Source organism: Amblyraja radiata, chromosome 31 (genome assembly GCF_010909765.2).
Source record: "Amblyraja radiata isolate CabotCenter1 chromosome 31, sAmbRad1.1.pri, whole genome shotgun sequence".
Taxonomy (NCBI): Eukaryota; Metazoa; Chordata; class Chondrichthyes; order Rajiformes; family Rajidae; genus Amblyraja; species Amblyraja radiata.
In genome coordinates, this window is record NC_045986.1 from 23,960,964 (window position 1) to 23,985,923 (window position 24,960).

General features: G+C 40.9%; 1 protein-coding gene across 5 annotated transcripts in view; it reads right to left on the minus strand.

The window, feature by feature from the left end:
• The window catches only part of pank4 (pantothenate kinase 4 (inactive)), a 38,502-nt gene that overhangs the window by 7,745 nt on the left and 5,797 nt on the right, over positions 1–24,960 (minus strand). The window contains exons 4-18 of one of the 5 annotated variants that reach the window (XM_033048125.1): positions 24,722–24,905; positions 23,393–23,485; positions 22,398–22,551; positions 21,845–22,026; positions 21,535–21,616; positions 20,783–20,883; positions 15,613–15,768; positions 12,157–12,269; positions 10,682–10,769; positions 6,949–7,100; positions 6,668–6,723; positions 6,337–6,386; positions 4,194–4,298; positions 2,106–2,206; positions 1,385–1,453 (exon numbers count right to left, since the gene is read on the minus strand). In XM_033048125.1, coding sequence (XP_032904016.1) covers positions 1,385–1,453; positions 2,106–2,206; positions 4,194–4,298; positions 6,337–6,386; positions 6,668–6,723; positions 6,949–7,100; positions 10,682–10,769; positions 12,157–12,269; positions 15,613–15,768; positions 20,783–20,883; positions 21,535–21,616; positions 21,845–22,026; positions 22,398–22,551; positions 23,393–23,485; positions 24,722–24,905 — 1,686 coding nt within the window. Of the gene's footprint in view, positions 1–1,384; positions 1,454–2,071; positions 2,207–4,193; positions 4,299–6,336; positions 6,387–6,667; positions 6,724–6,948; positions 7,101–10,681; positions 10,770–12,156; positions 12,270–15,612; positions 15,769–20,782; positions 20,884–21,516; positions 21,617–21,844; positions 22,027–22,397; positions 22,552–23,392; positions 23,486–24,721; positions 24,906–24,960 lie in introns of those variants that run through there. The other 4 variants (XM_033048124.1, XM_033048127.1, XR_004416550.1 and 1 more) reach the window with 4 other exon arrangements.

Genomic DNA, 24,960 nt, shown 5'->3' on the forward strand with positions numbered 1-24,960 from the left:
CATCGATGTCACCACTCAGCACCTCACAGATTCCTTCCTTAATTAACAATGTTTTTCACCTATTCCTTTGGACTCTTATATGACGGCACGGTGGTGCAGCGATAGAGTTGCTGATTTACAGCGTTTGCAGCGCCGGAGACCCGGCTTCATTCCCGAATAAGGGTGCTGCCTGTTCGGAGTTTGTACGTTCTCCCCGTGACAGCGTGGGTTTTCTCCGAGATCTTTGGTTTCCCGCCACATTCCAAAGACGTGCAGGTATGTAGGTAAATTGGCTCGGTATATGTAAAAATTGTCCTGTGTGTGTTAATGTTAATATGCAGGGATCGCAGGTCGGCGCGGACCCAGTGGGCCGAAGGGCTTGTTTCCGCACTGTGTCTCTAAACCCCCTACTATTGAATTCCCAATCTTGTCATCCTGCAACCAAGTAGCTGTTCTTGCAACTAGATCAGATGCAAAAGCAATGTCAGTTTGCTTGTTAGAGGTTCCTGCACACCACTGCTTTAAATGTCCAACCACTAATCTTGTAACTAATAGTGGAAGCATCTCAAAAACAACCCATGACGTTAATGAATGGAGCAGCCTGCTCAGAGGGCAGAATGGCCTCCTTCTGCCACTGTCTCTGGTGCTCTGGCTAATTGTTGGGGAGCTGGGGTGGGGGGGCACGGTTTCAATTAGCAGTCCACTGAGCTCTGGCTGACAGAGATGTGAAGTAAGTGGAAGAATACTAGAAAAACATTGATGGACATCACACAGACAAACACAGGCTACACTCCTCCTGCCAGATATTGGCAGAACTGATGCCAGATTACTCAGCCCATGGAGCACAGGCATAGCAACAGAACAGGACAACAACTCCCCAATGGTTCAGTTGCTACTGGCAACTTAGCAGCAAAGACCGGAATGTTCCAGAACCCTTGCCAGACTTCTGTTGTCAATCAGGACTGCAGTGCGGTCATTAGAAGTGGCCAGTAATTATACTTCATGAGGAAGGATGAATAACCACCACTTGGATTTTGAGTTACCCAATCATCCTCATGCCTGAAAGATGATTCAATGGGTAGATGAAGGAGGAGCGAGAATGAAAAATGTCTTAAAATGTGAATGAGTCTGGCATTGTCAGCATGACGGGATAGGATTAAGACCAAGAAATTGAATTGCAGTTGACTAACTTGACTTTTTCTTGCACTGTTGAACAAAATTAATTTGTACATTCAAGATCTTACAAAACAAAGGAGCTGGAAAATGAAAAGTAACAGGAAAAGGATAAGATGACAGAACGCAATGTAATGTGCCCACATTTGAAGAAGGAAATGAGGCCCAACACAGACAAATAAAATTAAATTAAGTTGGTGAAAAAAAGATTGGGCAATTGGGGTAAACGTACCTCAGATCGAGACATGGTGAACTGGAGCCACTCTGAACTAGCAATAATTTATCTTTTTCTAAAGCTGTCCTGTAAAAAGTAAAGGGAGCAAAGTTAAATGGTTATCACTTGCAATGTTTCAGACAGACTTGAAGCGAATGATTACAAGGCCATGGAAGGATTAGCAACAGCCTCAACAAACAAGATTACAGGAACCAAATAACTATTAAAAAGATGGCAGAAAATCATCAGATCCCTGGAGAAAGACCAAGCCCTCATATACAATTTCTTCTGTTGAGAGAAACAGTGTAAAATGTTGCGTGGCTTTTTGTCGCTCAATTAAAGTGGGAATCAATAAGCACAAAGGTCCTGTCCCTAAGTAAATCTTTCACAGGTGAGCTTAGTTGGTTGCCTGTATCAGGAAGTTATTTGATGGAAGAGGGCATCATCATTGGAACTGGCCTTGTCTTCACTCTCTGAGCAAGATCAGTTCCTGAACTAAGACCGGCTAAACTCAAGGCGATGCAAGCAGCTTATCTATAGCTATTCCAAGATCCACAGAATCTTACAGTATCAAACGAAACATTTCAGCCCATAGTCCCACTGTTTCGTTAGCCGTGTAAATTCAATGAAATTCAACAAGAAAGCAAAACTGCAAAGTGGTCCATGTTATCAGAATTCTTCTGACAAGTAAGTGGTTTCATTTACCTGAACCAAAGGTGGATGAAGTTCAGTTTCATACCTGATGACTGAATCCATTGCTGCAATCCTCTCCGTAACTATTGTCAACTCACAGCAAGTAACATCATTTAATGCTGGTCCTGAGTTACTGGCTAAAATAACCTGCATTGGAAAACAGTAATGTCAGAAAGCTCGGAGTGAAATTAAACAAATCCACTTCTGTGCTGTAAAAGCCGCATGGCAAAATAAGACTCAAATTTCTCCCATTGCATCAAATGCATCTACAGCAATGATCCAGATGTTCCAGCACATTGTCCAAGCACTGTCACTGCCTATCCATTCTCCATATAGTATTAGTCCCAGCTGCTTGGACTGCTCATAAAGGAGGGGAAATGGATGATAGACAGAGAAAGATGATCAGGCACCAAATTGGCAACATCTACACAAAGTTCTTCTGCACAACAGCTAGCTGGCAAAGGGAAGATGTGGGAAGGGGAGAAGTTGCGAACAAGGTCATCTTTGACACACTTATAACTCAGGAGGTGATGTTTATCATGAATAAATATAGTTTTCAAAATGATTTATTCCTCTCCAACATGTCAACTTACTGTTACTGCAATGTGAAAACCCATCCTACACGTAGCAAAAACACTTGATGAAACTAGCATGGCGAGTGAAGTTACACGAGATGTATCTAGCTGACATTTCTCCATGTGAAAAGTCTTAAGTGAAACACAGATTTCCTCCAATGTTTGTTGCGAACCATGTCATCCAAGGGAGGAAAAGGAAGATGTATGAACAGCCAGACATCCTATTATTAGCTCTTTCTCCCTCCCAGCCCTTGAATATACAGAGTGTGGAGGGATATAGATTATGTGTTGGCACATAAAGAATTTGTTTTGTCATCATATTCAGCAGACATTGTGGGCCAAAGGCCCTTTCCTATGTTGACTGTTCTATGTTCTAATTTAAAGGGCTCAGCTGGATCTGTACAGATGGATCATGTATGATAGAATTCTACAGCACAGGTACAGGCCCTTCAGCCCAGCTTGTCCACGCTCACCAAGATGCCCTATCTTAAAGTAATTGTGTTCTGCACCTCTATTCCACCTAACTTTGCATGGCACACGGCTAAAACATCCATATTAATATAGTTTACACATAAAATAGATATGAGCATTTTAATTTATTATTATAGAAGTTCAAACATGGTAAATGCTCTCTGCTTAAACAAATGCAGCAAAGAGCACACAATTACACCATCGCACCAGAACAAAATTTGAAACTAAATTACATTTTTATATCTTTAACATTTGTTCAATTTGTAGCCAAGCCTACAGCAAGAACGCTTCAAACTTAGAATAAAACATTAATGGCACCAGGCAGCTGTGCAGTAGCTTCAGTATGTGAAGCCTTTAGTCAATGACCTAAAGCTCACACAGGGTTGGGAGTGGGGAAGGATTAACAGCTGACCTCCTGAGCGACACTAATGAAAGAACATCTCCCTAATAGATGGAAAATAAGTTATCATCCTCCCAATTCTCATCTCTTCTTTACTTCTGCCTTCCTGGAGTCACCATTGAATATCAGGGCACCCTTGAGGCTAATCTGGCCAAACATTCACACATGTAGAGCAGGTTTTCGCTGGTGTTGGAGCAAAAATGGAAAGGCCACGTGAAGTTGATGTTATTTAAGGCTGAGCTCCTGGTGCACGAGCACCAGTTTTGATAAATCACCTGTTACAAAGTAACGGGAGACTTATTTAAGGCTGGTACTCGCGCACCAGGAGGTCAGCTTTAAGTAACCATCTCTGCGCGGCCTTTCCATTTTTTCTCCCACAAAACCTCCTACACTGGTACCTTAATTTTTAAGGCCTGCCCCCTCTGCACACTGGTACCCAGTTGTTATTGGATAAGGTTCATTGGTGTGATGCATTTAACTCCCAAGTAGCTCAGTGTATTACCGGCAGTTGTGGGGCCCACTGCCACCAAGTCCAGCACAATGGCTCAGACAGTGAAGCCTCAGCACTCACAGACAAACAAATTCACTAGTTAAGCAATTTGGGGTAGCACAAGGAATAGAACAAGAGGAGGGGTCGGTAGGTGGTTCATTATTTCACAATGAAATGAAGCAATGTGCGATACCTTACCTCAGTGCCTTTGGACAGCAGCTCCCTGACAAATGGGAAAACTCCAAGAATTATGTCTATCCCACTATTATCTACGAAAAATAAGGCACATTTGTGAGGAGGACCCTGCAAGAGAAAGCCAGTAGCGTTTGGTATTTGATCACTAAGTAAATCTCATCTCAGCTTTTTAATCTCTAATCATTCAATTGGTCATGTCTTGAAGAAATGTGCAGAATTTCTTGCAGAGTCTGTTTTCATAAAACAGAACTATCAAGACAACTTAATGGCATTGCGAATAGTTATTACTGACATATGATAGGAATAGAATAGAATAGAACTAACAATGCGTGCTACGAACATCAGATTGATTTATGGCTACAGACAAATTAAAAACTTAATGGCAGTTCCAACCACTTGTGTTTTATTCTTGACATTTATGATATTTTACTAACTAGCTGTCCTACAATTCAGTACAGCTACACAATATTCTATTTATAAACCATGTGGAGCAAATAACTTGATTCCTGGTTGCACCTGAATTTCTATATATTTATTATTCTGGATATAAAAACTCTACCTCCCCATTTGATTGAAATTGTTGCAATGCTTTTCCAGGTGCTTTGTTCACAATCGCTTAGAAGCAAAATGTCAATTGAAAACAATTTAAAAGAGAAAACTAGAAAGAAACATTAGCTTTCTGCACACATTTTCTAACACATTTATCCTGAATAAGGCACTTACAGAACTCAGTATTCAACAGCTTCAATCTTACTAGCAGCATAGACAAGGAAGGCAAGCTCCTGTGAGAGCCGTCATTTGAGAGGGGCAGTCTCAAAATCACAGTGTAGGCTTTGGGGAACTTTGGGCTTTGGTGTGGAGGACAAGCCGAATTAGGCAAGATAAGGTCTTTCCTTTCTTGATCTCATCGTCTCCTTCACAGGCGATAGATTATCGACTGACATCTATTACAAACCCACTGACTCCCACAACTATCTCGACTACACTTCTTCCCACCCTGCTTCCTGCAAAGACTCTATCCCCTACTCCTCCATATTCCTTCATCTACGACGCATCTGCGCCCAAGATGAGGTGTTCCTTACCAGGACATCAGAGGTGTCCTCATTCTTTAGGGAACATGGGTTCCCCTCTTCCATCATAGATAAGGTCCTCACACGTGTCTCCTCAGTACCCCGCAGCTCCGCCCTTGCTCCCCCTCCCCTAGTCGCAATAGGGACAGAGTCCCCCTAGTCCTTACCTTTCATCCCATTAGCCGTCGCATACAAAACATAATCCTCCGACATTTTCGACACATCCAACGGGATCACATCTAGTGGCATCTTCCCATCTTCACCCCTTTCCGCCTTCTGCAGAGACTGTTTCCACCGCATCACCCTGGTTAACACATCTCTTCCCACCCAATCCACACCCTCCCCAGGTACCTTCTCATGCAACTGCAGGAGATGCAACACCTGCCCCTATACCTCCTCCCTCAACTCTGCCCAGGGACCCCGACAGTCCTTTCAGGTTAGGCAGATTTTCATTTGCATCTCCCCCAACCTCATCTACTGTATCCGTTGTTCAAGATGTGGACTCTTATGTATCGGCAGGACCAAACGTAGACTAGGCAATCGTTTTGCTGAACACCTTCACTCAACCTGCCTGGACCTACCTGATCTCCCGGTTGCTAAACACTCTAATTCCCCTTTCCATTTTCACACACTGTCCTAGGCCTCCTCCTTTGTCAGAGTGAAGCTAAATGCAAAATGGAGGAACAGCATCTTTTATTTTGCTTGGGCAGCTTTCAATTGACTTTCAGTCTGAAGAAGGGTCTCGACCCAAACGTCACCCATTCCTTCTCTCCAGATGCTGCCTGTCCCGCTGAGTTACTCCAGCATTTTGTATCTACCTTGGATAAATATTTATCAGATTATGAGATCGAATAATACTATTTTACAAATTTGTTTCATGTATACAGCTATGGCATCATATGATTCCACACACCCAACAAATCACTTTTAAGGAACCATCTTGTGACTCACTCCCACGTTTTACACCCATATCTAAAATTAAAGCTTTGACCTCTATTTCTCAGATCATCCTGGTGGAATAACCTGACCTGCAAACAGTGCAAATGCAAACAGTGGCCATGCATGAAAATTCCTACCTTAAGTCGCTCGATCCAGTCATTATATGCATCGACCAGCCAAGGGCGTGCTGAGAAATACAAAAGCATGCAAGAGTTAATCATTCACACCAAATCCTTCAGGGATGGACTCTAAAAAAGTCTGAAACCCTCGGAGAAGAAACATTTCAGTATTAGACCAATACTGTGTCTATGCTGGGGTCAGGGTTTGGGGAGAGGGGAATTGTGTACCGCTGTTGATGTGGAATATTTAATATTAAGTTATAGCACCAACTGGGAATTGTCCTTCTTATTGTAGAGTTGAATTACTTTAAATTCTTACGATGACACAAGATGCAACACGGCTCCTTACCTTGCAGTCGTTTCATCGCTTCTTCAAAACCAAACGCTGAATTTGTTTCAAGAACACTAAATGTGACAACAGAAAGACATGATCAAAGACAGGCAGGTCCAGGACGTTGCAAAGGATACTGAAATAAGCTCACTTTGCTAAATGTTATTACAACAGTTAAACCGTGTTTCAAAAACCAGTTGCCCCTTTAGTCTGTAAATGCACTATTTTCCCCTGAGATTTCACCAACCCAGCAAGATATCATAGTATTAAACAGTTTATTGAGTTTCTGTCAAACTTACTCTGAAACAGCTTTGGCTCCCCAGTCAAAGACATTTCCTGCTAAAAGACCTTTCACTAATGCAAACTGCCGCTCCTCCATGCTCAGCGAGTCCAAGTTCCTCACCACCTTCTGAAAGTGTTTCAATGCAACGTCATTTTCCCTTTGCTTCACCTGGAAAACAGTGAATGCACAAGGCTCCAGTCAAATTTCAGAAAATGACAAAAAACTAACACATGAATGTTATACATGGATCACAAACTGATGCTCATCTTCTAATGTCATGCAAGTAACCAAAGTGGGGTATAAATGTCTGTTGCAATTTCAGGGTTGTTTATACTCTGTGCAACAGACCATGTGCCACAGACTAGTCTCGACAAACTGAGGTTCAAGTTCGAGTTCAAGTTTGCGTTTATTGTCACTTAACCAATTAAGGTACAGTGAAATTTGCAACCAAATGTCCATCTGCACACAACATAATACTGATTGCATTGACTCACATGTGCAAAAATTAACCGAATGCTACAATTAGCACAAGCTCCTGGGCATGAAAAGAAATACACAAAAGAGGTTCAGCAGGTTGTGGAATGAGATTTGGGCAACAGTACACAGGTCAGATTTCTTAAAAGGATAAATGAATCTATCGTATAAAATATAATGCATTCACATTTAACTTACCCCTCCTAAAATACAACATCCCCTGGCTGAGGAATCACTGGCACAATTTCAGAATAAATGGCACGCAATTTAGAACCGATACAAGGATAAATTTCTCCAAGTCAAGTCAAGTCAAGTTTATTCGTCACATACACATACGAAATGTGCAGTGAAATTCAGGGGATGGCGAATCCTCGGGCTTGTCTATCCAGGAGGGTGGTAGAGGTTCAGTCACTGCATTGTCAATTTCTGAACATTAAAGGGAATAATACTGGAAAATGGAGCTGAGATTGATCAGCTATGATCATAATGACTGTTGCTGCAGCCCCAAGGGCCAGATGATCTATTGTTCCCATTTCTTATGTTCTTATTACAATGTCTCAACACTACTAATCTGCTAGCAATGCCAACCCCAGACTAATATAAGCATTGCAAAATTTATGGGGAAAATCTTTCTCTACTACATACAGATGTTTACCCCAACACTGGTGAAATCTTAAAGATACAAAGTTCCTTTCATTGCACCTTTTCTGATCCCAAGAGGTCCCAGAACAATACATGATTAATATATAAAACATAGAACAGTACAGCACAGGAACAGGCCCTTCGGCCCACAATGTTTGCGCTGAACATGATGCCAAGTTAAACTGATCTCATCTGCCTGCATATCCTTATATTTCCTGCATTTCCATGCCTATCTAAAAGCCTCTTAAATGCCATCATGGTATCTGCCTCCGCCATCACTCCTGCTAATGCGTTCCAGATCCACCACTGTGTAAAAAACTTGTCCTGCACATCTCCATTAAACTTTCCCCCTCTCACCTTACCTCCATGCCCTTTAGTGTTGGACAGTTCCACCCTGGGAAAAGGGTTCTGACAGCCTACCCTATCTATCTATGCCACTCTGAAATACTTGTGAAGTTAATCACTCGTAGGAGACACAGCAGCCAATGTGTACTCAGCCCTTAAACATAGCAATGCGTCGTTGACCAGAAATTCTGCTTTTATAGCAAGAAGATAAATTACTCAATAATCTATTTCACCAATGATGCTTAATGAGTAAGTCTGGGCCAGGACACAAGGAGAAGATACCTGCTTGTTGTCAAGCTGGTTCATAAGATCTTTTTTGACTGTGAGGGGCAAGTAAGACCTCAATTTATCATCTGCTAGATACTACTCATTCAGCATTGTATTAAAGCATCAAGTCCCTGGAGCAGGAAGTTGAAGCAACAATCAGAATCAAAAAGAAGCTCCATGAAATCTCAAACAAAATGCTGATGCTAGAAATATGAAAGATATGAAATTAGAACAGAAAATGCTGAGAACACGCCGCAGGTTAGGCAGCAGTGGTGGACTGTGAAGCTGAGTTGCATTTCAAGATTGAAACCTTTTGTCAAATTGGCCTCTGATGTTTAAATCCAGGTTTTCTGAAGTATAAGCCAGAAAGGAAATGAGATAGCGGCACGGTGGTGCAGCGGTTGCGTTGCTGCCTTACAGCGCCAGTGACCCGGGTTCGATCCTGAGCACGGGTGCTGTCTGTATGGAACTTGTACATTCGTCCTGTGACCACGTAACTTTTTACCGACTGGCTAGTCCGGATTCCTCCCACATTCAAAAGACCCACAGGTTTGTAGGTTAATTGGCTTCTGTAAACTGTCCCTAGAATGTAAGATTGTGCTAGTATATGGGGAGATCACTGGTCGGCACAGTCTAGGTTAGCCAAAGGGCCTGCTACTTTATCAAAGGTGAAGTTGTTAAACTGTAGGATCCTCATCAACATTAAGGGACACTGCAGTTTGTGGGATTCTGTTGTGCACAAATTGGCTGCCATGTTTCCTGCACATCAAAAATCATTATTTGTCTATGTAGAACTTTGAGAGACATCTGAGGAGCGACACAAAAATAAACTATATAAATGCAGGAGTTTACTTTTCTTGCAGGACAAAGCAACTCAATTAATTGGCACCCCACTGATCACCCAAAACACTTATGTACACTATATGTCCAGCATGAAGCATCAACAGCTGGTTAAGGCTAACTTGATAGCATAATCTAAATTTACAATTCAAAAAGACAAGGGCAGCAAATTACATGCATTTAAAAAAATCTCATCTTTGTTACTGCAAGTCCTGCCACAAATCTGTTGCCAATGCGCAAATCCCTTCAACATACTCTTCGCCCCCCACCCCCCAAAAAAATAAACCCCATCTCATCCTGGGGTTAATTTCTAACATATGTTTTCACAGAAAACATAAGCAAAAACTAAATAAAGATGTAAGAAAGCCAGTTGCATTTTTCCAGTATTTTGTAGCTGCCTCAACCCATGGGACACTTCCTCTGGCCATAAGTTCAACTTGCAATGCAAGTGTTACATTCATTTAAAGAACCCATTTTAAGTTCAAATATTACAAAGGGGAAGAAAGGAAAAATAATTATTCACCCCAGTGCCTCTTATCAGTATATTAAATCAATCAAACAATTATCTAGATTTTTTTGTTCCTCACTTCCTTGTCATTTTGCTTCAAAATCACACCTTTGTAAAAAGAAAGTATTTGCAACTGTTCCAAATCAACTCAGTCATTGCTCACTTTTACCTGTGTATTACTGTGCATTAGTATGGCATGATTTTATTGGAATGTATGCAAGACAAGGCTGTATCACTGTACATGTGACAATAACGTAACTACAACTTACAAAAATCTAGCATTATTGGTTTTTAATTATTAGGTGTTTATTTAGTTTAGTGACACAGTAAAATTGGAAGTAGTTTAAAATAAAGAATCTCCTTCAAAGTCTTTTCTACAAAAAGAGTTAGTGGTGAACTAGCGCGGTGAGTAGGCTGCACACATTTCTGGTGATACCGGAGAGCATTGTTTGCACAACAGCACCCCCTAGCAGCCAACTCTTCATCGTACAATCCCTAAAATAGTTCAAAGGCTCTTTCATTGTCAACCACACAGTACTGTCAGCACAGGTCACTGTTTTCCATCATCAACGCAACATAAAAGTCAAAGACACTCAGCCGACCCTTTGTTTTGCATGTAAATGAATGCCATTTCTTTTTTCGAGATAAAGTAAAGGAAAGCAGGAGTGCCTACTTTTGAGTAAGGATCTGGAAAGTTGAATTCATTCAGACAGTGCTCCCGCGTGTCCAGCAAGCTTCTGACTGTTAGGGATCCATATGCACTGAGAGAAAATGGAAGTGAAAAGCATTTTCAGGATATACCAGGACAGCTAAAGATGTATAAAAATTTATGTGATCAACAATCATAATGCTGCCTAAGATCACATTCCCCAATGGAAAGTGAAGGAAGTGAGAATATTAGATTGAACTTGGCTTTGATAATTTCCATACTAAAAAGTTTATTAACACGCATGTCATTCCTTGTGAAGTACTGCAGGGTTCCAATTATTTTCAGGGAAGGGCTCTAAGCAAGTAGTTGAGACTTCAGGATTGAAGAAAATAGGGAGGATGGAAATAAAACAAGTCTGGGTATTTTTTTTAAATTATTTATTTTTACCTGTAAATTCACCATTACGGATTTCCCAAGTCAAGCATTTTTGTTCAAGTATCTCTCCGCCTCTTTGGCAACTGTATACTTTATATTTGTGAAATACCAAACCTTTTTCACAAAACCTGCCACAATGGCCATGGATCTTTGAATTCACCTGCTACAAGCTTGCTGGTCTCACAATAATACAAGGTTTTATGTACTCACAACAGCAATCCCAATCAATTACTTTACAATAAATCCAGGCAGGTGACCAGTACTGGACATGTTTTAAATCGACAAATCCAAACTGCTCTCTTCCTTTCAGCCACGCTACAATAAACTATATCACTCTCAAATAGCGCGCAACAGATTCCAAAAATATTTCCCCCAAGACAAGTCTAATGAATCTGTGTTAAATTGCTTCCACTGTCTTCCTGGAGTACCTAGCCCATATCATTACTACTACTCTCAATAATATAATGTGTCTGCAAATTAGTTTTGAATTTACCTCCTTAAATTGCAGGCTGTCTCCTCTGGTGCTACTGTTCTGGACAAGATGCATTAGTCCCTTTAGAATCCTAAGAACAGCAATCATTAACTTCTCAACCTTTTCTTTTCCAATAACAACATTCCCAATGTATCCCCCAACACCCAATCCCCCTATCACCTTACAGTCCCGTGGCAACCAGAACTGTGATCAGTATCAGAAGCACTTGCATCAATGAGTATTACACCTGCAAGGTTATGTGACATGTCCATACAATTACACAGACCAGGCAGCACTGAAATGAGCTACTGAGTTCAGCTAGCATTTATGCACCCCCATCCCAGGTCATCCCATCCTAGCTGCATTCTATCTTAATACTATTGCTATTAGCCTCGGCTATTCCTGGTGAGGGAGCTGCAGTTCAACTTTGATTTATAACAAACCAAACATTAGAATTTAATCAATTAAATATTTATATTCACAATCTCATCATATTCAATATTTGAAGTGATCAACACATTGGGATTGGATGTTTTGTGGATCAATCTACATGTAATTGCGATCTATTTTTTTTTAAATAGTCAAAACTCACAATGGTTGATGCCTCAATGTCTGAAGTTTGTGCCTATATTTCTGGCGAAATTTCTCTGCTCGCTCTGGGGCATCCAGTGACTGTGGCTGACTGACGACTGCCCGCTTTACTACCTGAAACAAAGGAAATGAAACAGGTTCATATTGCATCGACCAATCTTGGCTGAATTTTCTGCAGTTTTAAAGAACAAGCAGGAACCGTGATGAGGAACTTGCATTGACGTTGTTCTTTAGCATTTCCTCAGAGCAACTCAAAGCATTTCACAACCAACTAATTACTTCTCACATGGTTCTAATAAAGGCCAGCCTTGCCGGCAACTATCCCAGAGCAATAGACATCAAAGACCATTAAAATTTGATTTTGAAAGTGTTGGTTGGGGACAGTTTTTTGCAATTTAGAACTGAAAAAAAAAGTGAACATAACTTGTTCCATAATGCAGATTCATTGTCAGGATATCATACTCTTGCCTGAGGCAGGGTAGCCAATCAGCTCATATTCCACCCAGGGAACCACACAACTTCCACAATTCCCTCCTTAACCACTAAGGGACGGTGAGGAGCCATTCATATTCTGACTCTCCTCAGTGCTATGAACACATTGTAGTATTGATCACACAGGTTATCACACAAACATCTGGTGACACGGTTCCAAGCTCATAATTATCTCCAACCTACAACCACAATTGTACTGTCATCCATCATCAGCAGGCTCAATTCTTCCCAATACTTTCCTGACCATTTAAAAACTTTCTTCCTCTTGCTCTAGCCCGTCATGCATTCCCAATCAGAGATGAGCTCGAGTGTAAGATTTATACACCACCCAAACACAGCTCCCACCCGAGGACTTATCTTCTCAATACCAGCTGTATCCTCAGTTTCTTTGTCTCCACCACTGAATAGCAGTGCCTTCCGCTACCTCAGCCCCAAGCTCTTGAATTTTCTCGTTTAAGAATCTCATTAAAACCTAACTATTCAATCAATCATTGTCATGCACCATTTCTTTGACTCAGTTTTACATTTTATCATGATCACATAACTACGAAGCACCTCGAGACACATATCAATGCAGAATACAGATAGACAGCTAGCTGAGCTCCTGTTTTGTGTATTTAAGCTCCATAATACTGTTTTACAAATCTCAGATAATAGCATACCAAGTCATATTGAAGTGCAATAGCATACCAAGTCATATTGAAGTGCAACCAACAGGTAGCATTTCTAAATGCAAAGTGACAACTGTGTTATGTCCTATATGAGAATGTATTCCCATGATGCTTTCAATAGAGAGCTAGATCGGACTCTTAAAAATAGCAGTCAGGGGATATGGGGAGAAGGCAGGAACGGGGTACTGATTGGGGATGATCAGCCATGATCATATTGAATGGCGATGCTGGCTCGAAGAGCCCAATGGCCTACTCCTACACCTGTTGTCTATTGAAGCAAGAAGTTTGATAGAATGTTTGCTGTACTCGGGGGGGGGGGGGGGGGGGGGGGGGGGGGGGGACAGGCATTCTTAGCAGCAAATAAGAGGCTTGTATATAGTTTTTCCAGAGTGGGGCAGTCTGTGGAGTTCTGCCAAGAATGCCTTTTTTTTGCCAGTTAAAAAAACATTATCTCAAAGCTCAGCTTCCACAATGTCTCGTGGTAGCTGCTGCATCTTCATCACCAGCACCTCGAGATCAAGAATCACATGCTTTCATTCCAGATCTGAGGGAGGAAAGATCTCAATTCTTTTAGCTCTGTTTTCTTTTGCACACCAGTAACAAGAGGGGTATGGCAGGGTGAGACTTAATGGAGCAGTTTCTTATATTCTCTTTAAACTAACCAGGGCTCCACTTCCCATGCTCCTGTGAAACGCACTGGGACCCAGTTTCGATTGCTCCCTTTTTAGTCACCAGTGCCCCCATTTCCCAGTTCCACCAGAGACCATTTCCTGCACTCCTTTTAAACTCACAAAAGCCTCATTTCCCACACAAGGAGCAGGTGGCCATCTATTTGATGGAAAATAAAACTCCCTTCAAACTCGCTGGAGCTTTGCTTACTGTGCTGCCCTGAGACTTGCTGGGGCACTACTTGCCGTGCTCCACTGGAACTCACTGGGCTCACTGAAAACCTATCACATTATGTGTAATATTTTAAAAAGTGAATTAAAAGTGTTGTGTATTAATAGGAATAACATCCGATAGCAAGGGAAAATTTGATTAGTGGGAAAAATTGATAATTTCCATCAATGGGAACAGTTTTTCTCTATTGTTCAGGATTCTAAATAGAACAAGTCCCCTCTAGTTCACGGAGAACCTAATTCTATCCAGAAAATTGAAGTCTCTTTGTTTGGAATAATTTTAAGAAATCCTTTCCATGCACTCAGAGCCTTTACACTTAAGTATGACATCCAGAACTGGTTAAATTCTCTAAGTCTTTTTATGGACATTCTCAAAATGCCCTGCCTAAGGTGACTAAGCCCTACAACAATGCTCAGAGATGGGGAATGTGCCTCCATCCTCTTGTCTGTTACATGGTAAACCAATGTTGCTGAGATGTGACCAAATTTCCTGCACAGTCCAGAGCTCCTGGATGTGCAACTTAGAGCAAACTGGGCGGAGGGGTTAACACAGTAAAAATTGTGCAGCATTAATTCAGTGCTGAATGTCAGAGGTGAAAGTGCAACGCAGAGGAATGTTCATCAATACTAAGCTACGTATTCAGACTGATTATTGGGCTTAAAATCTGTAAATTGAATTCCTCCTGGTTTAGGGAATAAAAGGTACCATAAAACATGATACATCTTGTTCAATTCCAGATTCGTCTGATCTTAGTCAGTGCCATTACTGAGAATCTGCACTTTTAGCTTTGTTAAAGTAGAAAAGACAAAAGCTGGGCTTTCCTTATCTGATCATTACTCAGGAAATATTCATGGAGAAGCTAGGTGTGCAACTTAATAGAGATTCAGTCTACTTTCATGGAACTGCCAGATTGGATTATTTTCTCTACTTGCCCACAGTGAATGTTCAGTTGAACAAGATATTGAGAAGATGTCACACCTTCAATGGCCAGCAGTTGGAAAAGGGTGGGGGGAGAGAGAGAGAGAGACATAATTGCCAAATATAACTTGCAAACAATATTGTATAGGAAGGAACTGCAGATGCTGGTTTAAACCAAACAGACACAAAAAGCTGGAGTAACTCAGCGGGTCAGACAGCATCTCTGGAGAATAGGAATAGGTGACATTTCAGGTCAATACCCTTCAATATTGTCTGCTTCATCCTAGGAAGATGAAGTAGCGTGTTTCTATCACAGCAGCAGCAACTTCCAAGGCCAAGGAGAATATCACAGGTGTATTTAGGAGGAGATTTGATAACCACACAAGGGAAAAAAAGAGGCCAGCAGAGACCAGTTGCATCGAAAGGCCTGTTCTGGCAATATAGATTGTAAGCAATTCTACGTATATGTAACTTACACCATCTAAAGCATCTTCGAAGCAGCTCAGCCAATATTCTCTTGCCATGGCATCTTCAGTGAGGTCAACGGTATCGGGGACGTACGATGATGCATCGTGTAGGAGGGGAAGATTCACCAGCTGCCGATCCAGACGATCCATCTCCAACATGTCAAACTGCCAATGAACCAAACCTTCAATTTACTGTCCAAAGAAACACTTACTTTTAAATTCCCACTTGGCATGTATGCACGCTCAAAATTATGAATGTATGGTCATACGCACAAAGATTCTATCTGGTAATTTTTGTGTCGACAATAATTAGCGCTTCCATTTCACACCGGCAATAATAATAATGAGCTAAAGATAAGCTAGAAGGCTTCAGAAGCATTGTAGCCACAAAAAGCAGGAAAACAGAATTAATTCTACTTCTAGTTCTATAAAAGCCAAAAACTGGTCATAATGTAGAAAAAACATAGATAAAAGCTATGCCACCAGCACCTCACTTAGCACACAATGTGCTACTAGGAACAAGCACTACGGGAATCAGCGTTGAAAGAGGTCAATGTGGCAATATATTGGAAAGATGCGTTACTGATAGACGGTGGGGCAGGGAGCCTGCAGCAAACCAGAGCCTCCAGCAGAGTGCATGCTAGGGCAAGCCAGAGCATGTGACATCGTCACTGAGTTTGGACGTGTAGGGCTAAGGGCAGGGGTTGGCAACCTTGTTCTGCATAGGGGCCAGGACCCATGTCTGTGAGTGGATGGCGGGCCACATCTATCGCCATAGTGTGACACTTGGTGTTGCTTTTCGCTTTAGTTTTCACATGTTTTTCAATTAGTTTTCTGCAGTTTCCAGGTCCCTCGCCTGCCACGGGACTGGCTGTAGCGCCCAGGGACGAGCTGCAGTTCCCAGATCAGCTCGCATCCCCGGGGCTGGCTGCAGTACCCAGGTCGCGAAAACGAATTGAAAAAATATGCACCTGCGGGCCGGATGATTTTGGGTTACGGGCCGGTTCTGGCCCGTGAGCCGCAGGTTGCCGACCCCTGTCTTAGGGCTTACCCTTGTCATCACCATTGGCTCACACTCACCATGCTAGCCAGCCTGCAGCCTTGAACTCTACAACCTAGCAGCAGGTGGCCTCACTGCTTACTCCTGGTTACCAAATGTCATCATCACCAGCAACTCGCACCAAGCCAAGGGTCAATTAATTGCTGGAGGAAACCCAGTGGTGAGCAAGGATTCGCACTAGGGCCCTGGCACCCAAATCCTCAGAGAATGCAGAGGAAATGTTTGGGAATTACATCTAGGAGGGACTATATGTTCAGTCAAGAGAAATTTTAGACGATCTCCTTGTAAAGAGAAAAGTTAAGGGAGCCACTCTGAATCAGTTTCTATGCTGAAAGATTGGAAAACTAAATGCCACAGACAAACGTTTACACAAGTTGCTCTGACCCTGAAAGGAGAATGCAAACATTCCTAAAAGGGTGATGCTCACTTAGAAGCAATGTAAAAATCTATTGGCCAATGGGGAAAATACAAGGGGGATAACTCTTTAAAATGGCTGAATCTGCTTCATCAGTGTACAGTTTGATTATGTAATTAAAGCTTTAAATACAGGCCTCTCAGATCTCAGTTTAGATTTTGTTTTAATCAATAGCACAGCTACATGTCCAATTTAGCAATCAGCTACTGGAGGCATTTAAACTGCATAAAGGTTGAAAACCCTTTGAATCCTTACAATCTATCACCAATGCGCACAATGTATTGCTTTCAATCTCACTATCCATTCGCAGGTGAATTTAGTATATTTTCAATTGACAACTTTGGAAAGACCGTGGGACATGCAAGGAAATAAAACAGATGGGCTTATAAAGTGCCAGTATTGCATTTCAAGTGTGACCAAGCACAGATTAGTAAATTGAGCATGCCATCCAGCAATTCCCTCTAAGGAATATGCAAACAGTAGCTGTAATCAACAATAATAGACTCCTCACAACACTGCAGAGACAAATTATGACTGCAGCTAAAGACATGGCTAATCAACCTATTCACCTTCAATGCTGATTGTCCATTAAACTGCTGATTACTATTTTTCACTCCTTCTCTAAAGGGATAAGAGTTACACAGGGGAGCTAAGACAATCAAGCAAAGCTGGGGGAGTGCAAAATAAAGAGGATCACTTACTGAAAACTGCAGGAGGATTATCAGAACATGGAAGAGACCAGAAAGGAATGAAAGATGCACGTTAGAATGTACAGTGCCCTCTATAATGTTTGGGACAAAGACCCATCATTTATTCATTTGCCTCTGTATCCACAATTTGAGATTTGTAATAGAAAAAAAAGTCACATGTTGTTAAAGTGCACATTGTCAGATTTTAATAAAGGCCATTTGTATACATTTTGGTTTCACCATGTAAAAATTGCAGCAGTGTTTATACATAGTCTCCCCCCCCACCCCTCCCCTTTCAGGGCACCATAATGATTGGGACACAGCAATGTCATGTAAATGAAAGTAGTCATGTTTAGTATTTTGTTGCATATCTTTGTATGCAATGACTGCTTGAAGTGTGTGATTCATGGACATCACCAGTTGCTGGGTGTCTTCTCTGGTGATGCTCTCTGCCAGGCCTGTATTGCAGCCATCTTTAGCTTATGCTTGTTTTGGGGGCTAGTGCCCCTTCAGTTTTCTCTTCAGCATATAAAAGGCATGCTCAATTGGGTTCAGATTGGTTGATTGACTTGACCACTCAATAATTTACCCTTTTTTAGCTTTGAAAAATTCCTTTGTTGCTTTAGCAGTATGTTTGGGATCATTGTCTGACTGTAGAATGAACCGCCGGCCAATGAGTTTTGAGTGATTTGTTTGGACTTGAGCAGATAGGATGTGTCCATACACTTCAGAATTAATTATGCTATTACCATCAGCAGGTGTGTCATCAATGAAGATAAGTGAGCCAGTACCTTCAGCAGCCATACATGCCCAGGCTATAACACCCCCATCACCGTGTTTCACAGATGCGTGGTATACTTTGGATCTTGGGCAGTTCTTTCTCTCCTCTATACTTTGCTCTTGCCATCACTCTGTTAATCACTTGCCATTAATCTTCATCTCATCTGTCCACAATACTTTTTTTCCAGAACTGTGGTGCTCTTTTAAGTACTTCTTGGCAAACTGTAACCTGGCAATCCTAATTCTGCAGCTAACTAGCGGTTTTCATCTTGCAGTGTAGCCTCTGTATTTCTGTTCATGAAGTCTTCTGTGGACAGTGGTCATTGACAAATCCACACCTGACTCCTGAAGAGTGTTTCTGATCTGTTGGACAGTGTTTGGGGATTTTTCTTTATCATAGAGATAATTCTTCTGTCATCAGCTGTGGAGGTCTTCCTTGGCCTGCCAGTCCCTTTGTGATTAGTAAGCTCACCAGTGTTCTCTTTCTTCTTATTGATGTTCCAAACAGTTGATTTTGGTAAGACTAAGGTTTGGCTGATGTCTCTAACAGTTTTATTCTTGTTTCTCAGTCTCATAATGGCTTATTTGACTTTCATTGGCACAACTTTGGTCCTCATGTTGATAAACAGCAATAAAAGTTTCCAAATGTGATGGAAAGACTGGAGGAAAGACTAGGTGCTGAGAGCTCTCTTATTGCATTAAGAAGGCAATTAAACCCACCTGAGCAATTAGAAACGCCTGTGAAGCCATGTGTCCCAAACATTATGTTGCCCTGAAATGCAGGGGACTATGTATACACACCGCTGTAATTTCACATGGTGAAACCAAAATGTATAAAAATGGCATTTAATAAAATCTGACAATATGTAATTTAACCACATGTGATTTTTTTCCATTACAAATCTCAAATTGTAGAGCACAGAGGCAAATAAATAAATGGTGGGTCTTTGTCCCAAACATTATGGAGGGCACTGTAAATGTGCAAAATGAGAGAGATAACTAAACCATATACCCTGCATACCCCAACAAGCAACAGGTGGATGTCTTTCACCAACTCTCCAGAAATCCTATCCAGACTTATAGGGAGATAATAGGGAGATTATAGGGTGGATACAAGAGGGTGGATTAAAAAAAATAAATGTCAAGACTTAAACAGATTATGGCTACATTATGCAGGCTGGCTCTGCCGAAGAATGTTTAAACTGACAGCTGAAATTCTACTTGCTTTGGATTGGAAATGAGCTAATAAATCTTAAATTAGTAACTAGTTGTAGTCTAATTTAATGCAAAAATACAAAAAAATAATGTATGATACAGTATAAATAATGTATGATACAGTCTGAGACATTTGAAATAACACCTTTGTGTTAACAATTATCCTTGTAATTCATCCTTTTGCATGAAGTAACCAAATATTTTCTTCAGTATGAGGTAGTAAAGATTCTGCTTTTGCAAATCTCCACCTGGCAGCACTGGTATCAGTCCAGTGACGCGACAAAGATACCCAGAAAACGTCTACAAAAAGTACTGTCTAAACTCACAATTCCCCTATACACATTTACATTGGTGCATCAATAAAACTGCAATTTATAAAAATGATGTAAACAAAACCCCAAAATAATTACGACCATGGGCCTGTTTGGAAATCCTCTCAGATGACTATCAAAAGTGCAAAAATTATGTATGGAGAGTTCAAGCAAAGGTCTTTATCCATGCCTTTCATTAAATGAAAGCATCATTTTTTTTTTTTTTTACACAAGAGGCCCAGTGCGTAAATTAACTCAATAAATAGCTTTTTATTTCCAGACTGCGTTAACACTTCAAATGTAGCCCCTACTGTGGAGAATACCGTTACAAAACTTTGTTATTGTCAACCTGGGGCTCAATCCTGCACTGATGGCCACATGTATTGATCAACAAATAGCACATATTAATCTGCAAAACCAAATTAAGCATAATTAAGGACATTTTAGCAAATCCTTTGGAACAAATTACATTACATGACATTTGAAAACACCTAAATTTAATCTGTGCCATCCTAGACAAAAATGTATGTTCAACAACTCCTTGGTATCTACAAGCCTGCTTGCTACACACTATTCTAAGAGAAGATTTACTGATGAACGCGGGAGTATTTTGCCCACTGTATTGACTGCTGTCAACAGTTTCAATAAAACAGATTTTATACAACTTTTGGTGCAATAACAAAACACAATTCGTATTAGAGAGGCATACCGTTCCACTCCGTGTCCGCTGCATTGGATGTACTTCAGGAGAACTGCTCATTAAACCTGAACTGCCAGCATAGTTCTCCCCCCAACTATATTGATTAGGATCTGAAAGGTAAAAGATAGGGTAAAAAGTAATAAGATGAGATGGCCATGGAAGGGCTACAGTTTTGATAGCAGTGAAAATTTAAACATTACTAAAATGAAATAGATTTACCAAAAATCAATGCACACCCAGTAACCCTACACAAATTCTACCATGGAGAGCAATTACCATGAATGCCATAATTTGGACAAGTTGCAAGTATTCTGCTCAAATGAATCAAGTTGATCGACTTTACATTATGAGGATAGCCTGCATTATGATACTGTACATTCTTTAAATAAGAATTAAGAGCACAGATAATCTAAGATGAACACAGGGGTTCATGTGCATTGATGGAGAGATACTGTTCCCGTTGGTGAAGAGTCATAACTAAATCAGGGCTAGTCCACTCAGTGGAGTTATCAGGAACACTTCTTCACATTAAGGATCATGGAAAATTTGGAGTTCTTGCTCCCAGAATTGCTGCGATTTCTAAGTTTCTAAGAAAAAATGCTAAGTAGACGACAGATGTTTCAGGTAATTTTTCACTTTGAATCTATAGCATTAAGATACAGATTGTAAGTGATCTAAATGAGAGACAGATCAGAATCAAATGTGAAAAATAATCTTCCAAATTTTAACCATAACTGAATTACATTGAAACAAGTGCTTACTGTCCTCTTCTGCTCCCTTCAGGAAGGCGCCGATGGCACCAAGATATCCTTCATGTCTCAGAAAGAGTGCCTGGACTTCACCCTAACCACCAAATAAGATAAAACCAACAATAAACAACGATAAATGTGTAATTCCACTGAATTTCACATTTGTAAAGAAATTAATAAGGTTGAATTGATGGGAGAAGTTAACTGTTAAACAATTTAGCTGAATGACTGTTGAGATTAATTGGAACAAGCAACTCGCATGGTCCCCACTTCCCAACCATTGCCACGCGCCTTCACCCACAACATTCGCCACGATTGGTACCTTTGTGAAGTAGTTGATACTGTAGGTAATTGTGTGCATGGTAACAGGATGTCCTCGGATAAAAAACCCACCAAAGTAAACTCTGCTAAGGTTATGCAGTTTGGCATACAGGCAAGCCAGTTGGCCGATGTCATTGCTGATCATGTGAAGTAAACTTTTGGCCATGTCCTCTTTAGTGAATTCTGCGTACAGAAAAACAACACAGATTGAATGCTCTGTAAGGTTAGGGGAAGTAAACAGGGGTTACACATGGATGAGATATTAATGTTTTTTGCAAAGCAACACAAATCTCAAACATCACCTTTCTTAATAACTATTACAGAGGAAAAGAATGCAGATGAACATCTGATTCTATTCATCATACACCAAGTGGCAAACTTCAGTTATACCACATTAAATTGTGCGGTCCACAATTTTACATGAAACAGTGAAAAATTCAAAAACAGAAATGAAAAGATGGAGGTGAAATGAGTGAAATTAGACTTTGTGTCATTGTGGCCACCTTGCCTCAAACAACAAGCCAACGGCCAAATATCTACCAAGGCGCACCTACCTTTATCTGTAGTTGCAGATTTTCCAAAGCTACTAGCAATAAGGTCCCCAGTCAAGCCAAAGGATTCATATGCCCCTCCGTAAATGTCACGAACTAACATGTCTACATTAGTATGCTGCCCTCTTGATGCAAGTTGTAACAATTCATCAAAACGCTGGAAAGAAAAAAATGAATGTCAATAGTCAATCTTGACTGATGGATGCAGAAAAGCAAACTTCAGGAAATCGTTTTTAATTGATAATGCAGAATTGTGGCTAATTATTTTATTAATTTAGTTAATGGAGCACAACGATAATATACTTTCACGAAGAACAACACACAAAAAAGCGCAAGATTTCTCTGAGCAAGTATTTTGGGGAACAAGGCAGCATTTTAACTGGAATCTTCAACAGAATGATGCACCTGCCATTCTTATCATTGTTGTGGAAGAACTCTTAAAACTGATTAAAGGTGTCAGCCAGAATTATAGGGGCGAGGCAAAGCAGAAGGTCATGTTCTCAGGTACTGCTTCAGAAAGACATGCACAATATCTACATTGACACACATATGAGCAATTAGGAAGGGCCTGCTGCACTGTTAGGGGTGCTGCCTTTTGAGTAACATAAACGAGGCCCCCTCATCCATCCTTTTCGATGCATCTAAAATTCCATAGCACTTTCAAAAAGAAGCAAGAACGTTTGCCTTTGTGCCTAACCAATATTTCTCCCTCAATCAATATCATCGATTAAACTTGCTGTGGCCAAATCAGCTACTGTATCATTATAATACGGTTGGCTACAATCCAAAAGTGTACGATACTTCGGAAGTTTTGAAATTATGAAATATGCTCCATAAATGCATGCCATTTTATTTTGTTTAAATCTCATTTGGGCAGAGGACTGCCATGCCGATCCTAGAAGTTCTCTACTTTAAAACAGAATCAAAGACTGCTTCAAGCCTGCACTTCTGGCTATGGTTAGGCATATAAGAACAAGAGATAGAACAACCATAAATACCTTTGTTTGTGTCAGCAAAGCTCCGAGTCCCCAAAATGTACCACCTCCTATTGAGCTTCCTCCTATTCGCTCAAATTGGTCTTCAGATTCCACCTGCATGGACAAGAGGAATCACAACAAGAGAAAATGTGTTAATTAGCATTTTATGATGCCCCATTTTCAAGGAGAAGTTGTGTGCAAGCAACTCTCTCAAACACATCAACATATATTCAAACATATAGATTAAGTGCAGGAATAGGCCACTCTGGCTGGCAATCCTGCTCCTCTGCTTCATAGCATTACAGCTGGTCTGGTTGTAACCAGAGACACAAAGGACTGCAGGTACTGAAATCTCAAGCAAAAACAAAGTGCTGGAAGAACTCAGCAGGTCGAGCAGCATAACGGGTCAGGTAGATAACGGGCGGTCTGAAGGGCCCCAACCCAAAATGTTGTCCGTCCATTTCCTTCCTCCAATGCCGTCTGACCTGCTGAGTTCCTCCAGTACTTTGATGGTCGTAGGCTCGTCTTTATATTCCTGTCTACCCTTGGTAACTGATCACTCCTTGCTTATATGGTAACTTTGGCATTAACCTGGTCACTGCCAAGTTTTTTTTTCCACTATTGGCCATGACCCGAGTATATTCGAGGATGGCAATGAACAGGTTAAAAAAAGGTGCTGAGTCCAGCACCCTTTAAGGTAGAGGGTTCCAAAGATTCATTTTCTTAAAAGAACAAATGCCTTACTTTTAAACCGTGAGTTTTCAATTCTCACACAAACTGAAATATCCTCTCCACCCTACAAAGACTACTTAGGAATGTATCCATTTCCCTCTCACCTTTTCAAATACATACAAATCGAGTCTGCTCATAGTTTCTTTACAAGACAACCTGTTCCAGCTACTACACAAGCAGATGTTCTGTGAAAAGTACAATCAAAACATCTGACAACCAATAATAGCTTCCCGTTCAGAGTCTATCAGGTAAAACCCCACTTCAGTTTAAGCTTGGTACTCATGATGCAAGTCAGCATACTTTGAAAAATTGATTGCTAGGACAAATAACTTCAAAGCTGCAAATAAAACTGTACTTTGACAAATGGATTAATTTTAAAAGATTGTAACCAAGCTTCTGGATCAATTCAGTATGCTGTCTTTGAAAAGCTAAGGAGTCAACACATAGCAATAAGACATTGAAACACAATGTGTAGCTGAATTTATAGATATCCCTTACTTTTGAGAGATAACTGAGTGGAACAATCCTCTCAATTTTCTAAAATGGCCAAAGCAGAACACAGCCACACTGCATTATTGTCGATCATTGACAGGGCTTGGGTAGACAGGTCCTACTTACCCGGACTATAGATACCCCTGACCCAATGTTGACCAGCAGGTAGGGAAAGATGTCTGGGTGTGTTGTCTGAAATCGGAATTCAGGCTCTGCATGCTTCACGTACACAAAAGCCTCATGTGGAATATTTCGCAGAACAAAGTTGCAACCTTTGATTAAGCAAGTCATTTCATCTTCCTTATCCACTCTGCAAAGATATTGAAAGGTAAGCCTCAGTCAGAAAGCTGTGACAAAATCACTAT